Here is an 18,541-nt window from a genome sequence, read left to right on the forward strand (position 1 = left end):
CTTTAAACACTTAAAACATTCACTTGTCATATCCAGGGTTAAAAAAAAAAATTCTTCTTTGGAACCAACTAAATCTGAAACTATATAGTATAACATACTATAATACCCAAGCTCTTGATTTTCTTAAAGGTCCAGTTTAAGGAGAGCAGCAGTATCCATACATACTTTGTAATCCTCTCTCTTTTTACTAGCATTTGATTCTTAAGAAGGTACATTTTCCCCTGACTCTAATGTCTGCCTCCCTTCTGAATCTCTTTCAAAGTACAGCTCAAAAACATTTCTACATTTTCTCTATTTCAACCCACTCTAAATGCCCCAGCAGCACCTTTCTTTCCATAAAAATGTCTTTCCATGAAATAACTGTTTTTAAATATCTGTTTTTGACCATAACTCAGTACCTTATTGTCTGTGTCACTCATTTATTACTTAGTTTTTATTCATTCAGCAAACTGTTACTGGTTGTAATGGTTATCTCTTGTTTTTGTTTATCCCTCTTCTTTTGGTAACAGAACTTTTCCTTTTCTCTGGAATACATTTTATAACCTTTTATAACAGGAATAGACATGTGACCTGGATTGCCCAATCAGAAGGCTCCATCATGTATCAATACTTTTTTTTTTAATTAGAGAAGTTGTGGGTTTCCTTTTTTTTTTTTTCTTTAAAAATTACTAGGATTTCTATTGATAGAAGAAAAACAAATGTCTTCTTGCTTTCCCCATCTTTTGGTATATTTTATACTCATTTGGAAAAAACAATACTAGCTTCTTAAAAACAATTTTAAGACAATTTCATCAGTCATTGTATTACCACAATGTAGAGCAGAGCTCCATGTATACTTTGGAACTGAGGTTGGTTCTTGGCAGGGACCCTGCGCTCCCTGCGCTGTGTGGCCCACCCTTCCTCCCTGACCTGGACACCTCTAAGGCTGCAGTCACTCAGGACTCTGAGGTCCTCCACCCCTTCCTGCCTCTGGCAGGCCCACCAATGGTCACGAACATTCCTAAACAGGCCTCAGATGCTCTGTCTAAAATCCTTTCTCATCATGCCTTTGCCCTCCTTTTGTTTATCCCTGCAGTCCTACAAACTAACTTTTGCTTTCAGTTTCCTTCAGGGAAGTTAAAAACTTGTCACTCTTCTTCTAAGCCCTTTCAAACAGAAACACCCTGTCACCACGGTTTAATAGAGTCAATAAAAACATTGAGGCCGTGGTAGATCTTCTTGAAATACTAATGCATAACATTGTCATAAGCAGTACAGTACAGTGGTGAAAATGCAGATAGACCTGGCTTTGGACCATGGTTCTACACTAGTTGTGTAGACCCTGGATAACTTAATCTTGCACAGACTCAATCTGCCTACCTTTAAAATGAGAATGATAATATCTAACCATACAAAGTTATTATAAGGATTAAATATATAATGTGTGTAAATTACATAGAGTGCCTTGCACAAAGTATGTACTCAATACTCAGTAGTTATTGGTAATAATATTAACAATAATAAAACAGTAATAGAAAGTAATCATTTTAAATAATTTGTTCTTACCACCTACTTTCACTTATATATGGAAAAATGAAATGCTATGACAATTATAGAGATATAAAACTCTATTATGCAGGATGAAAAGAGAATAAGGGGGTACAGTTAATCAGATATTCTGGTGTATATTGAGATATCATACTGAGTTACCAATTGTCAAAGACATAGTAAAATATATGTATATGCTATAACCATACTAAATATAGTATTATTCTTTGATGATGGACAGGATCTTCCAGAGCAATTATTGATAATCAGTTTTTACTATTCTTACATTTGGTTCTAAATATAAACAAAAGAAAGAGGTTATCCTGGAAAGGTAAAAACAAACATTCACAGAGACGTATAGCTTGATATAGGAGATTAAACAAACCTTTTAAGGCAGGACTTATAATAAATAGCTCACTGATCATGAATGGACAAGAAAGATTAGACAATAAAAAAACTTAAATATTAATACTAATTATATGAATTTTAAAAGAAATGTGCATATGTATAGTTCATATTTTTAGGGAAGAACTAACCTTAACGCAAGCAGCAGAGTACCTATGTGTGATAATGTTATACGGGTCAAAATATACTGCTCTCCATTGTGTTTGCCTGGGTGAGGATCCATTTTAAGATGGTTATGGAAAGGAAATTTCTCTCTGATTCTACAGGTGAAGTAACACAGAGGTTGTTAATCCAAGGACATTTGTACAGATTCTACTGGGAGGAAGGGATGCCAGGAAAGGAGCTGCGTGTTTTATCAGAAAACTGTTTTTTTTTTTTTTTTTTTTTAACTTTAAAAAGGGGAAATGTGCTATTGCATACTCCTGGGCTTGAGGAACCATAATTTAAACATATGCCGCTGGTGAGAAGGAGCCTCAAAATACCTGAGAGCACATTCTTCTCCTGTGCACAACAAACAATAAATATTTAAGGCTCATTAGAGGAACTAGCAAATAGCTGATAGCTAATAGCTACAAAACTTAACCAAGGCAATCAGCACCCTGGCAGACAGAGGCTTCCCTTGTTCAAATGCTAGTTATGTGTCATTATCATTTCAATACTACATCCCTAGAGAACTATGAAACCAAGAAATGAAAAGAGTAAAATTTCTGGAAACTGAAAAATAAAAATTCTCCAATGCTATGTAATTGAAGTTAACAAAAGAAACAGACAGACTGTCACATGCACGGAGCAGAGACAAGCTGACACTTCAAAGGACTGATTTACCACAGCAAGTAATTACTTCATGTTTTTCACAAACATTTGAAACCTATTATTACTTTCACAGCAGCACACATCAACAGAAGACGGTCACCTAAGGGAGAAATTGGGGAACTGGGCTGTAATTAATTTCTGGTCAAATATATCATGAGGCCTTTAATGTTGTCAATAAAATGCTCTAGCCACTAAAAATCCCCAACCTCTCCCTCCCTTCTCTGTCCCCAATACACCCCAAAGTTTAATCAGTGCCTTTGTGAAACAGATTGCCTAAAGGAGAATGAGATGCAGTGTTAATGCCTGCTGAAAAGTCGAGGCCATTGATCCACGCCTTCCCCTGACTGCCTTTATTAAGAGAGAGAAGTCAATCAAGCCAGCTTCCCCTACCCCCATTTGCTTTTTTTTTTTCTCTCTCTCATTTGACTCCATCTCCAGTTGAGAAAAATAGAAGTTTTGCACAATTCTTTGGAGGAATTTAAACATGTAGATGCTAGGTAATGGAAATCATTACAGCAGCAACAGAAGCCTATATCTTTAAAGGTTAGAACACAAAGATTAAGAGTGCCTCCAGGAAAAAGTGAAATGGCTGATTTGAATACAATCTTACCATCAATTGGAAAACCACAGCACAGCAAAGGAGATGAAGAGCTACAGCAGATGTGACATTTATGTTTTTGAGTACCTACATGTTTATTTTTTGAATTACTGTTCAGAGCCTTAGAAGACCTTTATAGGTCATGCAAAAGCAGTAGTCAGTTTCTGTCTGTCTGTCTTACTCTCTGGTATTTGTGGTGAGCAAATGCTAAAACCACTATCTTGACCATGAAAAGAAGTAGGACTATGTTACCTCCTTTCTCATTCATTGATTCATTCACATACATGTAACCAAGAAGTTAGGATTTAAGGGCTGATTATGATTACTGAATCATTATATAGATATTCCTTTTTACTTTCTGGTATGTTAGAGTAGGCAGAGGGAAATACCTGAAATCTGAACTGTAATTCAGCTGCCTTGATCTCTGATAATGATTGTACAGCCTTTATTTTGTGCCCTTGTGATTGTAAAAACCTTGTGACTAACCTCCACTTGCACCCATTTATCCAGTTTTTTGACTTTAAAGTCTTACGATCATTAAAGACAGCCCCTAATGTTTATTAATGAAGGGTCTTGGATCATCCCAGAACTAACCCACCCCAAGTCCAAAGTTATCTTGATAACTGAAACTGGATCTAACCAAAATGGGTCCACTTAACATGCACAGTAGCTTAGACTTTAACCTACGAGTCACCTATACCTGATTATAATACTAAAAATCACACCCATCTTCATACTAAGGCTGCCATTTTCTTACATACATTCTGTGACGAAGTATGTAATCAATCTCTGCATGCGCAATAATTAAATCACCACTAATTACATCATTTGGGGCCATTGTGCTTATTATCCTAAAACCTGCCCATCTTTTGATACTATAAAACTCAAAATTACTACAGTTTGGGGAGACAGATTTCAGACCAATAGGCCATTTGTTCTCCAGCTTCACACCTAGCAATAAAACTCTTTCTTTCTTTGAAACCCTGGTGTCTCAGGAATTGGTCATTTGAGTGTACCTGGCAAAGAATCCATTGCCTTGGTCCGGTAACACACATACATACATTTGTTTGTCTCTCTCGTCAACAAATATTTAAATGTCTGCTACGTACTATATATTCTCAGAAATCCTTACAGTATCTTTATGGACTTGGATTGGGGTGCATTTCCTAATTTCAAAAAACCTTTCTGTGATAAGCTCTTTTGAGAGTTAAGGGTTGAGGCAGAGCTCCAGACCTCTGAACCCCATCTCTGATTTCATATCATGGAACACTGGGTAGGTCATATCTGCAAGAGACCTGAGAGTTGATTTTCTAGTCAAACACTTTCATTTTATAGATGAGAAAACTTCAGTCAAGAGAGCTAAAGTGACTTGCTCAATTATGTAACAGTTAAGGAATGAGACTGTTTATTAGCCACCTACTAGATAAATGAAATACTACTTGGTCCACCCCCACACTTCCAAGAACACAACTTGGCTTCAATTTCTACATAGGTTAACTGGCAACAATAATAGTGACTACCCTGGAGGTAGTTTTAATGATGTATCAACCAAGTTATGTTACTTTTACTGCTTGCTGCAAGACAAAAAAAGAGTGCAAGAGGCTGGGAAAGAAATGGCCTGGATATTATATAAGTCTCAAAGAACATGAAGTTAGGCCAGTATCTCTCCCAGAATATCCAAGAACTATCAGTATCAGATCTCCTGAGTACTTGTTAAATTGCAGATAACCAGACCCCACCCTTGCCCTTCTACACCAGAATTTTTAGGAATGGGATCAAAGAGTTTCCATTTAAAACAAGGTACCCAGGTTTTTACACCCTCTAGCCTTTGAGAACTTGATTAAGTTGCTTATTTTCTCTAAAGTTCAGATGTACTTTATGTGGGATTAATGATTTTAGAATTTATCACTGATATGTGTGATTCTAGAGAATGGTCTTGGGCTTTAAGTGCTACTACTCCAGACTGTCATTTGGGAGAAGCAGAAGACCAACAGGCCAAACAGAGCTCCTGATGGCTGAGCAAAATCAGCACCACAATCATCCCAGGGTAGGAGTCTAAACAGCCTTCTACAGTGAAACTGCTAATTAAAGCTAATTAAAACTGCCAGAGATTAGAGCTCAATGGAAATCAAGGAGTAAAGCCACACAACCAGAAAAAGTAAAGGAAAAGAAAATGTTTGAGCGTCAAGAGCTTAACTGAAAAAAAAGAAATCATATTTTAATTAAACAAAGCAAAACAGAGACCCAACGTTTACCAAAACGATAGCCCTGACTTTACATGGTCAAGGGCATACATAGACTTGGAAGCTGCACTGATCTAAATTTAAATCCGGACTATTATTATGTATACTGGAAATTTACTTAGTCTCTTTAGGCTTTAGCTGTTTTTATCTATAAAATGTGGTAATAATAGCTTCATATAGAGTTTCAGGGAGGGTCCAGTGAGCCAACCTAAGTAAAGTACTTACTATAGTTCATGCCATGTAATGAGTTCAATGATATAATAATTATTATTCTCATATTATAATGGTAGTATATATCATCATCGTCCTCACTGAGAGAAAGTAACCAATTGAGGCCTTTAGAGTTATTTACACTGAAGTTATTTGTCTTCTAAGAAGTGTCCTTGTTTCTGAGATGCAGATTTGACTAAAAGATCTATAAAGCTAGGTACATGAACTACTTCTTGGTAACCTATTTGTATCTGGCTAAGGATGCTTTCTGAAACATACACAGAAATTATTATATACCAAACATGCTTTGAAACCCAAATCACATTCACAAACACTTTAGATTGCTATGTGCCTTTTACAGAGAAGGAGAAAAAACCCACAAAGAAACCAAAAACAAACAATACAACCACAGCTGCAATTATGGTTGCTAGTCATGAGAACTTATAATTAAGTGGGGAGAGATAACATATTAAATAAAATCTGTGCAATAAATTATAAACTATGGTATAGATGAAGAAGATGGCATATATAAGGTATTAATCTCAGAGTATAGAAAAATTAGGAAAAAAAAAAAGACTAAGAAAGAGAGAAATTCATATAGGCTAGACACATTAGGGAAGGCTTTAGAGAGCAAAGGGGAGTTTAGGTAGGTGGTGACCACAGAGTTCACTACGGCTATTTGGCTTCTCCTAAGCACTTGGTCCTGTTCTCTCTAGATTGGCAAAGGGTATTAAGCAAAGCAGGAGATGGGAATGGAGAGAAGGGATCTCTGTACAAGAAGGAGCAAGAAAACAGGTGAGGAAGGAACTGGGTAGAAAGTCCAGCCTTGATTTTGTCTGTAAGGAGTTGCAACTCTGCTTTAACAACTATAGCAAGTGTTCCGGTTTGCTAATGCTGCCATTTGCAAAATACCAGAAACAGATTGCCTTTTATAAAGTGGGTTTATTTCCTTACAAATTTACAGTCCTTAGGCCATGAATCTGTCCAAACTAAGGCATCAACAAGAGGATATCCTCATTGAAGGAAGGCCGATGGCATCTGGGAAGACACGTGGCTGGCATCTGCTGGCCCCTTGCTCTCGGGTTGTGTTTCAGCTCCTCTCTCTCAGCTTCTGTGCGTCCTTGCTTTTTTCTCCCACAGCGTTTCTCTCTAAGCATCTGGGGGTTCTCTCTTAGCTTCTCTGGGGCAAACTCTGGGCTTCATCTCTTGGTTTAGTATCTCCAAACATCCTTCTGTCCGCATCTCCAAGCATCTTTCAGCATCGGCTCTGGAGCTTTCTTAAGTAGCCCAGTGAACTAATCAAGACCCACCCTGAATGATGGGCAGGGTCCACACCTCAATCAGAGGTTCACCCTAATCAACAGACTAATCAGTCTGCCCACACAAGATTGCATTAAAGAATATGGCTTTTCTGGGGGACATAATATATCCAAACTGGCACAGCAAGTGTGCTGTTTTAAGTACCAAAATTTAAACACCACATCTCTATTTAGAAAATAAGAAAGGTCAGTTTTCAGCCTCAAGTTTTTCAGTAAGAATTCTAATAGAGTCAGTAAATGATCATTCTTGAGCTGTAGTCAAAGAACAAGTTTAATGTCTTTTTAGTACAACACAACCCTTCCCTGGCAGAAAAATAGCCTTACTGGATGAGTTAATTTAATTTCCTAACTATGATGACTACAGATGTAGTGCAGGATGTATAAATATCATCACAATTTGATGAGAGATTTTGGACAAGTCACTTCTCATTTCTGTTCCTTGGAATCTTTATTGGAAATAATAACACCTGCTATCTGTGCTAATCACTGAATCATTCCAATTCTAGCATATGTGCTACAAAGGGAAGACTATCACTGTCTGTCAATAAACTCGAGGAACCCTAAATTATACATTGGTTTTATACATGTACAACGTTTCATTAGTTGAGCATAATCAAAAGAAATCTTAAAGTCTTATACACGAGATATGTTTATATGTTTATGAGAAATCAGACATCAACTACTGATAGTTTTTGAAAGCCTTGTAAGTATTCATGTTCTGGGGTGCTGTAAATAGAACAGTAAAGCAAGCTCACCTGTCTTCAAGGGGTGTACATGAGATGATTAGAGATCGATTAATTGTTAAAATATATGGAATCTACCGTAAGTGCAATAAACACAGAAAAAGGAGATCAGTAGAAAGTGGTATGATCAGAACAGAGTAGCAAAGGCAAATGAAGGTTTAATTACAGAGATGTAATATTATATAAATATACTTATATAAAGATCTTTAAGAAAATTTTCTGATGGATCAGACCATAAATTTTTTTTTTTTATTATTAAATTTTATTAACTGATCTATTTCCTTCTACCAGGCAGGAAAAGCTACGTAACTTATCAATTTTCCCAATTCACCCTGTCCCCTCGGAAGGTCAGACCTAGTTTTGAATTGCTGTTAAATTCAAGAGATGATACTCACAACAGAATTTTTAGGAGCATGATTATTAAAATAATTTTTGGTATCAGCCTAATCTCTCCTATAAAATGTATCCATAAATCCACATGGTATAGTGTTCAGTCAAATATCTCAAGACCGGGGTTGTATAAAAAGAGGTTGAAAAAGGGATAGGCTATCCCAGGATAGAAGTGGTAGATAAGATCAATAGCAGCTAGGGGAAAAAGAAACAGAGAAAAGGATGTATAAAACATTGTTGTTTTCCTCAGAAACAAAACTGGATTTCTAAAAAGACAGTCAAGGAATATTTTTAGGCGGGGGCATTTCATATTTTCAGCCAAGTCACCCCCTGAAGCCTTATGTCAGGGGCAGTACCCACTTTTGATTTAGAAGAGTGCTGGGACCTTACACCTCAGCTATTCATCTGCCTGGATGTCTGTGGGTGTTTCCAGTAGATGGCAGCAAGTTATTGCTAATCCCTCCCTATCAAACTACATGCTGGTCACTCCAAAGAGGAAAGAAAACCCATAACCTTTCCTGCAGAAAACCAAAGTAATGCTCCTAGTGCAATAAGGTGGTAGGAATTAAGTGTACCTAAACAGCTCCCCTGGGAGGTATTCAATATTTTCAGTCACGTCAGTGGTCTTTCCTGACCTCAGAGTAGGTTCAGGGCCAAGGATAAAGCAGGAATCCAAATAGGTTTATTTAGTTTCTAGGCTGGTTTTGGTATTCACTCTGCCTGTCACCTCAGTTTACCTCAAAGAGGAGTTGGAGAAGGAAAAACGAAAATATGCTTTAATGTATTGGGAAGAAAGCTACTATATAAATTCAGGAGAAAAGTGCCATTTTAGTGCAGGCAGCCATGTGGCTAGGCATGCTCTTTTGCTTTCATGTGCTGTTGTCTTCTGGTTCTTGTACCTCTATGGGACCATTCCTTCTCTGACTCAGGCTCCTCTCCCTTCCCATGCCTTTTAGATGTTGGTGCTCCCCAGGGGATTGTTCTCCATCTACAGTGTTCCCCATCTACTCTATTGGTTTCAAATAACAACTATATGCTGATGATTCCCCAAACCTGTTTGTTCCATCCAGGACTCTCCCTCACCTTTCTGGTTTACATATCCTGTTGTGTGTTAGACATCTCCACTTGGAAGTCCCATACAATCTTACCGTCAACACTCCACAGATATCTTCCTTTCATCATACCTACTCCTTGCTCCTCCTGAAGGCTTATTTTACATGATGGCATTGCAACTCAGTGAGACACCTATGCTGAGTGTGGGGGGTCATCCTCTTCTTTACCCTCACTATTCAATCACTCCCCAAATCCTGCCGATTTTAGCTCCTTAATACTTTTCAAATCTGTCTCCTCTTTTCCATCCTCACCAGTACATACTTAGTTCAGGCCACCCACAGCTCTCTCCCAACAATTACTTTCCAAGTGACCTCCAAGGACTCCAAGGACTTCAATCCATTGCTTACCTAATTGCTGAAATGATCTACTTAGCATACAAATCTGACCATTTCAGTCCTCTGCTAAAACCCTTCAGTCACAGCTAAAACCCTTCAGTTACCTACAGAATGAAGTTCAAACACTTTAACTTTATTACTACATAAATATTTATTGAGTGTACTACATGCCAAGTACTGTTCTAGGCCCTGAGGCTATAGCAGAGAACAAAAAAGTCCTTGTCTCATGGAGCTTACGTTCTACTAGGGGTAAAACAGGTAAGGAGCAACTAAGCAAGTAAATACGAAATATGTCAGACGGTGATACATTCTATGAAAAAATAAATCAGGTTAAGGAGAATAGGGAATGCTGGTGGGAGAGGGAGGCAGGTAAATTTTAGGAGGCATTTATGCTGAGTTTACCATAAGCTAGCTCTGACTTTCACTCAGGTCACCTTTTACCACTCCCTTCCTTGAACCTCTCCTCTAGCCACCCTGAACTGTCCTTTCCATTTGAAATGTCTCTCTCCCCATCCTGGATAATTCCATTTCAGATTAATAGGAAGTACCACCATCTCTTTCTCTAAAAATTCTTTCTTGAACTGCTACCTCCCAGGATGAATTAGGAAAATTCAAAAAGAGTTAGACACTTCCTTTACAAAGTTCCCCCATTAATTTGAGTATAAAACCTGGGTTTCTCATTTCCTGTGACATAACATTTAGGAATTTCAAGGCTGTGAACCTCTCTCTCCTTCTCTCTCTTTTAACCTGCCTTATAATTCACACTCCATACGATTTACCTATTTAAAGTGTTCAATGTTTTTTAATATATTCATTAGTTATGCAAACATCAACAAGCACAATCTAATTTTAGAACATTTTTGGGCTCCCTGAAAGAAACTAACTGCCAATTAATTAATTAATGCGTTAGCAGTTAATTCCTATTCTCTCCCTCCTTGCCCCCAGCCCTAAGTAACTACTCATCTATTTTCTGTCCATAGAATTTGCCTATTTCAAATGAATGGACTCATATAATGGATTCATGATCTTTTGTGGCTAGCTCCTTCTATTTAACTTGTTTTCAAGGTTCATGCATGTTGTAGCATGTATTCTTTTTTTATTTCCAGATAATATCCATTGTATGGATTTACCACATTTTATTTATCCATCGGCGGATGGATATCTGAGTTATGTCCGGATTTTGGCTATTACGAATAATGCTGCTATAAATATTTCTGTACATTTTTTTGCATAGACATATGTTTCCATTTCTCTTGGGTACATACCTAGAAGTGAAATTGCTGGGGTAACTCTATATTAAACTTTTAAAGCTGTGCCAAACTGTTTAACAAAGCAGCTATACCATTTTACAATCCTACCAGCAATGTATGAGTGTTCCATTTTCTCCACATCTTCGCCAACATTTGTTTTTGTCTGGCTTTTTGATCATAGCCAGGGTGGGCATGAAGTGGTATCTTATTGTGGTTTTGATTTGCATTTCCCTAATGACCAATGATATTGAACATCATGTGTTTATTGGCCATCTGTATATCTTTTTTGGAGAAATGTCTATTAAATCCTTTGCCTATTTTCTTTTTAATAAACTTGATTTTTTTAGAAGTTTTAGATTTATTGAAAAATTAAGTAGGTAGTACAGAGAGTTCCCATATACCCTGTAGCCAGTTTCCCCTATTATTTTTTTTACATTAGTACAGTACATTTGTTATAATAAATGAACCAATATTTTTTATGGTTAACCAACATTATTATGAACTAAAATCCGTAGTTTATTCAGATTTTCTTACTTTTTTACCTCCTGTCCTTTTCCTGTTCCAGGATCCCATCTAAGATACCATTTTACAGGTAGTTGTCAGGTATCCTTAGACTCTTCTTGATTGTGACAGTTTCTTAGACTTCCCTCATTTTTGATGCCATTGACAGTTTTGAGGAGTACTGGTTAGGTGTTGGGTAGAATGTTCTTCATTATGGGTTTTTCAGTATGAGGTTTTTCTCATGATTAGACTGAGATTGTGAGTTTTGGGAGGAAGATCACAGAAGTAAAGTGCACTTTTCATCACATCTTATTAAGGGTACATACATGATTTATGTTTGTTATTGACCCTGATAACCTGGCTGAAGTACTATTTGTCAGGTTTCTCCACTGTAAAGGTACTCTTTTTCTCCCCCCTTGCCATACACTACCTCCTTGAGAGAAGAGTATCTATATAATTTATTTGAAAATCTTCTGCAAGGGAGATTTGTCTCTTCTCTCTCATTTATGAATTTATTCAATACGTATTTATTTCTGTATGGAATTTATTCAATATTTATTTATTTATGTATGGATTCATGGATATTTATATTTACACTTTGGGTTATAATCCAATGTTATCAATGTGTGCATTTATTGGGGGTGGAGGGTAGAGAGTACTTCCTTACTTTCTGGCACGACAAGATACTCATCTTGTATATTTCCTGCTCTAGTCCTAGAATTGGCCATTTCACCAAGTAGTCCTTTGATTAGAAAACTCTAGAAACCAAGATCTGGGCACTAGATGTTCTTGTTGCTACTGGGGTACCATGGCCTATTGTTAAAGCGGGTTATTTGTTTTTTTATTATTGAGTTTTAAGGGTTATTTACCTATTCTATATACAAATTCATTATTATATATAATGATTTGTAACTATTTCCTCTCATTCTATGGGTTGTCTTTTTACTTTATTATTTCAACCTCTTTTTGACTAACCAAATAAGGTGTAAACACCTAACTTGGAAGGTAATATTTCTGGCCTTGCCTGTGTCCCGAGGAGTCACTAGAAGCAAGATTTTTTATTTGGTCCCCAGGTCCCTAGATGGTTCTGTCTACCGATGGGACCTTTCTGTTGACTTCTGTGAAGCAGACATTCTTACACATGAGCACAAGAGAGACCAAAGGACTCCAATGGTTAGGTGAGTAAACATAAGATAAACAGTTCCAAAGCTAACCAAAACTTGCTGGAAGGGCTGGGGTAGGGAGGGGCAATGATCGCTTGTCATTGACAACAAAACCACCGAGTTAGACCACTCCACTGGAGTGGTCAACTCAGCTCCGCCATGGGAAACACATGATGAGGGCCTACAATTTGGCAGAGCAGGGCTTTCTTTCTCATCCAATGAGAAAAAGAGAGGCTGCCAAGTTGGTATTTTGCACATCACACTAGAAATACTCTAGTTTAACCACATTTTGGTTTGTGCTGTGTGCATCAGCCCCTACCATAGAATAGGTGTGAGAAATCTGCTCCCAAATACAAATATTTGAAGCTTGTTCCTACTATATATAACTTGTATATGGAAGATAAAGCATGCAGACCAAAGCATTTTAGGCCTCCTATCAAGCCCACCAATGGCCCATTCTTTTCCCTGAACTGATTTAACCTATCAGCAGCATTTGACATAGATGTAGACATTTTCCTCTTAAAGCATATTCTTCACTTTACTTCCAGGACATGACACTTTCCCGGTTATTTTGCTACTTTATTGACAGTTCCTACCCAGTTCCTTTGCTGGTTCTTCTTCAGCACTCCAACATCCTTGGATGCCCTAAGGCCCAATCCTTCCTTTTTCACCTTCCCTTTTTTTTCCCCCCTACTAGTACTCTTGTGGTGATCTCACCTCTAACCCCAGTTCATAGTTTTAAATGCTATTTATATGCTGAGGATTCCCGAATTCTCCAGCCCAGACGGCACTCCTAAACTTGATTTGCATACCTAGTTATCTACTCTTTATCCCTACCGGATGTCTAAAAGGCATCTCGAATTTAACATTTCCAAACCCAAACTCTTGATATCCAGTTCCCCATTCCCTACCACTTGCCTCTCCCATGGCCTGGTTAATTTTTGTTTTCAATAAAGGAAAATGCCATCTTTGGTCAGATCAAAAACCCTGGAGTGATCTTTTTTCCTTCCCCATTTAATCTCACAAACTCACTTAGAATCCCTTAACAAATCCCGTCAGATCAATTTTTAAACTATCTCCGAATCTGACCATGTCTTGTTCTGTCCACTGCTACCATCTTGGTTTGAGTCTCAACTATCTTTCACCTAGATTATTACAACAGTTTTCTAACATCACTCTGCTTCTGCTCTTGCCTGCAACCTCCCCTCCCCAGTAGTCTATTTTTAGTATAGCAGCCAGAGTGGCTCTTCTACAAAGTAAGATTATGGGCACTTCTGTTTAATACCCTCCAATAGCTTCCCACCTCACTCAAAAGCCAGTGTCATTATATGGCCCTCGAGAACTTAGCTTCTCAGATTAAACAAACCCTTGACCTCATCTCCTGTAATTCTTCCTTATTTACTCATTCTACTTTAGCCAGACTGGCCTTCTTGCTATTTTTCAAATGATAAACATACTCCTCTCTCTGTGTCTTTGCCCTCAGATTTCCTTTCCTTGAGTGATTTCACCCTAGATATCCACATGAATGGCTCTACTCTTCATTTAGGTCTTTCCTCAAGTGTTGCCATCTCGTTAAGAACATCCATAAACGTTCTAACTAAAATTGCAGATTAACACCACTATATCTTAACACACTCTATCCTTCCCATGCCTCATTTTTCTCCATAGCATATACCATCATCTGACATACTTTATATTTTACTAATTTATTAGTTTGTCTGTTTTACCCCAGAATGACGTAAGTTCCATGAGGGAAGGACCTAGAGGGAACATGTTCTCAATAAATATTTGCTGAATGAGTGAACAAAAGGGTGAGGAAGGTTTCCTCTGTGTTAGAACTTCTCTCTTTTCTACTTTCAGAATCTTGGCTTTCATTTCCTTATCATTGTCAGCTTGGAGAATGGGAGGTACTAGTTGAAAGAAAACCAAAAAGAGAAAAAAAATAAAACCAAGAAGGATGCCTGAAGGAGGAAAGCAGGAAGTAGTGTCAAGAAGAGAAATAAAGGAGAAAAGAGAGGCAACTATAACAGACAGAGATGGATATAAAAGGGAAGGGGGAAGAAAATTGTGGGATATTCTTTATGAATAATGGCTTTATCTAAACTATCAAGGTTTCCAGATAAACCCTCAGGACTTCAATGCCCATTCAGACTTCTCCCTTTATGTACCAGCTGGACTCCTAGGTTACTTCGGTGACTCACTTTTGGAAAACCACATGGCAGCTCAGGGTAAGATGATCTCTGATGCAAGAAATTAGAGAGCACATGCATGAAGCCTTTTCACTTCTAGTTAATCTGCAATGATTTTTCAGGACAAAATATCTTTTTGAGGCTAAAATCAACAGTGGGGTCTAAAGGATCAAAACCATGGCAGAGCTTAAGTGATCATTACCAAAAAGGACAGGGTCTGGTAATGTTATAGGTTGTCTTGAACCATTGTTAGCCAAAGATTTATTTTCCAGTTAGAGATTAGAGTAAAGGTGTATATAAAAAGAGATAGACAACTTAAAAATACCATGAAAAGAAGAATCAACACAAATGGAATCACTCCAGATTCCTTACTCCTTTACGTCCAGAAAGGTTGTTATAAAAGCTATGAAGGTAAAAAACTACATGAGCCCTGCAACTTCTTGTTAAATAAGCTTTCTGACACATGGCAACTAGTGATTAATTACTGTGTTAGAAGATAACATTCCTATAGAGATTTGCTGGAAATACAGATGCTGTCCATGCTTGACTAGACATTGCATAAGGAATGCTGAGGCACACTGCTGTAGTCTATTATTTCTGGCTATTTTGATATTTATTTTACATAGCTTCAAATTCAGTAGAATTGATGGAACCCATTTCACAAAACCTGTCCCCAGAAGTAAAAAAAAAAAAAAAAAAAAGGAAGAAGAATAAAACAAGGCTATATGACTGTACCTATATATGTATGAGAGAAAAAGAAAATGAGAGACTCTGAACAGTGGGGATACTTTATTCTTTTTGAAATGCTTTCTTTTCTCCCAGAACCAAGAAAGAACTGCAGTGGAGATGCTGTTTTTTACAAGCCTGTATCAAAATTGACCACATCAGCTGGTTGAAACCTTCAGGGCATTAAAGATAAACTAAACTTTGTCATTACCAAAGCCCTTCACCAATATCAAAATAACCTCGATTTGGCGCTTGTTTATTCAATCAGCACACATGCTGAGCATGTACTCTGGAGCAGGCACTCAGCTAGGCACTGAGAAACAGACCAAGTCTCGGCCTCTTGGAGCTAAAAGTCTGGTAAAGAGATATCTTCTCAACCAGGATCAGAATTACAGTGTCATCCAATACTATATGTTTATACTAACATACATCCTTTCATAATTCACTTGATATAAAGAAAGTGGCAAGGGAATGAAGGCTGCACTTTCCTCAAGTGGTCACATTTCAGCTTATACCCACTTCCTTGAACAAAATTCACAAATACAACTCCAAAAGGCACAGCTCGGATGCTATTCAATGATTTCCTGACGAAATCTGCCTTGGTACCTAGTTCACTAACGCCAGCCTCAATACTGCTCAGTCAGCATTTCATTACTCAAGTGCCAGTTCCTCTTAGTGCATGCTCAGGCTCTCTACTATCTGCCAAAAACTGTGTTAATTTGCTTATTTCTGCTAAATAAAAAAAAAAACATTTAAAAAAAGATGATTGAATTTAGGAATTACATTCCACAGAGAATTAGTAATGGTTTTCTATATCCCTCAGGCCTCCACGCTCTTAACTTCCTCTTGTCAATGCTATTATGAATAGACTAATTCAATAATGAGATCATTCCCCATAAGAGCAACCAAATAAATGCAGCATTCAGTCACACCTGGTTTCCCTAATCTGAGCAAGGAAGATTTTCTACCAAATTTAGCCTAAACCAGGGAATTTAATGAACATACATGCACTCTCACAAATAGGAAGAAAAAATAGGGAAGGAGAAAGACAGAAAAACAGGGTAGCAATGGAATAAATGGAGCAACAGATTGGGAAGAAACATTAAAAATGAAGATACATGGTTATATGATTAAAAAAAGATTCTAGCAGATATGTCTTAATAATTGTTTAAGTAATACAATATTTCATTATACACGTAAATGTCTCAAAAATTGTTTCAAATTTTCCTGAATTTCTCAAGGATTCAGAAAACCAAGTAAATAGATATGGTAGTACTGAATATTAGGCAGGAGCATTCTGGACTATTAAAAACAAATTACTTACTAGTTATAAAGGTTTTGGGAAAATGAAGGAGCTTATGGAATAAACCATCTAGGTATCAATAGCAATAGAGCACAGAAAAACCAAGATCATCGTCTGTCCTCCTCCGAATTGTCTAAGCTCTCATTAAAGCACCAAAGGTCTGATGAGCTAAGTAACGTACAGACAATGTTGAGATCACATCAAAGAACAAAATCAACTCTAAAATGTGAAAAAGTGGCTTTATAAAGAAACATTAAAATTTGAGATCAACAAACCTAGAAAGAAGATAGTAAAAGCATTATTTATAATAAGAACTTTCAATTGTATGGAGGGAAAGCTTGGAGAGTGATGAGTAACCATTTTCCTCCAGTGAAAACAAGTAAGAGGAGATAGCTTTCAGTAGCAACAAGGCAGGGGATGTGGAACTAGATTTAAGTAAAATATGCTCTACACAATGTTATTTACAATTAGGGAAAAAATTGTAAGCAATCCAAATGTTCAAATGGTTAAATAAATTATGGTTTATTTTTACCATGGAATATTTGTTCAGCTATTAAAGGTAATGTTTTCAAGGAATATTAATGGACATGGGAAAAATCATGTTTTAAAAGTATATTACTGATATGGGAAATTCAGTTAAATTTACATAAAACCATATTAATATAGTTCCAATTTTGTAAAAATAGAAATCATATGCATGTATATGTGCTAAAACTCACATATTCCCAAAGCATGTGCACAAAAGCCAGAAGAAAATATAACAAGTATCACAGTGACTAGCCTCTAGTTTAAGGGTTTATGAGTAATGTTTATAGTCTTCTTTGTATTTTATCTTACACACTTTATGTAATGAGCGCATATTACTTTTATAATTACCATTTTGTAGAAGAACTTAGATTAGACTATGGGAAAATTATTTGCCTAAGGGATATTAAACAGCCAATATAAAATTTCACAGAATTACCTTCTCTGTGACTTAAGAATAGCTATCTATTAACTAACTTTTTAAGCAAGAATTTAGATGAAATCCCTCTTGGTAAAAAGAAAGATAAATAGGCTTTTTTTTTTTTTTTTTTAAAACTAAGCCTTTAAAGTACCAAGGACCAATTTTTTAAATGACTTTACAGGCAATGAGGTTTAGACCTTGGTACAAGGAATGCAGCCCAATCTTCACTCCTACCTTGCAAAGTCCAAGTCTGCCTCCCGTGACATGGTGATGTTGGTCAAGTTCTGCTGAAGAACAAAAATGTTCCTACACATTTTCTTGATGCCAGATTCACTGATGCGCCTGAAGTATTGGGCACCATTAATGAGGATGCAGGAGATCAGGTGTCCCAGGCCTGATGGGCCAACACAAGGGCAGAGAGGAAAAAAGAGAAGATAGATTAGTTCCATCCTGCAGAAACCTGCATACAGATTTCTCTCTTCTAATCCTCCACAAACTTAAATGATCAAAGGAAACATACCTCTGATTGTGGTTGCACCAGCTGATCTCACAATAATTTCCAAGTATTTCTACATTGCCCAAGCAGTTACAAATAGGGGGACTTGACACTGACAACAAAATTTGATACCTCCACAGCTCCAGGACTGCCAAATACACCTAAAGCCATAATGCCAAGGGCTTAAAGAATCTGCTACGTTGCTAGAAATTATTGAAGTACAGAGGAATTCCTATACATATTTTGGGGGAGCAAAGAAGAATACAGGTAA

The 18,541-nt window shown here is 37.1% G+C and overlaps 1 protein-coding gene across 2 annotated transcripts in view; it reads right to left on the reverse strand.

The window, feature by feature from the left end:
- Window positions 1-18,541, reverse strand: part of EXOC4 (exocyst complex component 4) — a 953,704-nt gene that overhangs the window by 43,423 nt on the left and 891,740 nt on the right. For both annotated transcript variants that reach the window (XM_037836132.1, XM_037836133.1), the window contains one exon: window positions 18,009-18,168. In XM_037836132.1, coding sequence (XP_037692060.1) covers window positions 18,009-18,168 — 160 coding nt within the window. The remainder of the gene's footprint in view (window positions 1-18,008; window positions 18,169-18,541) is intronic.

The sequence above is a fragment of the Choloepus didactylus genome, chromosome 5, assembly GCF_015220235.1.
Source record: "Choloepus didactylus isolate mChoDid1 chromosome 5, mChoDid1.pri, whole genome shotgun sequence".
NCBI lineage: Eukaryota > Metazoa > Chordata > Mammalia > Pilosa > Megalonychidae > Choloepus > Choloepus didactylus.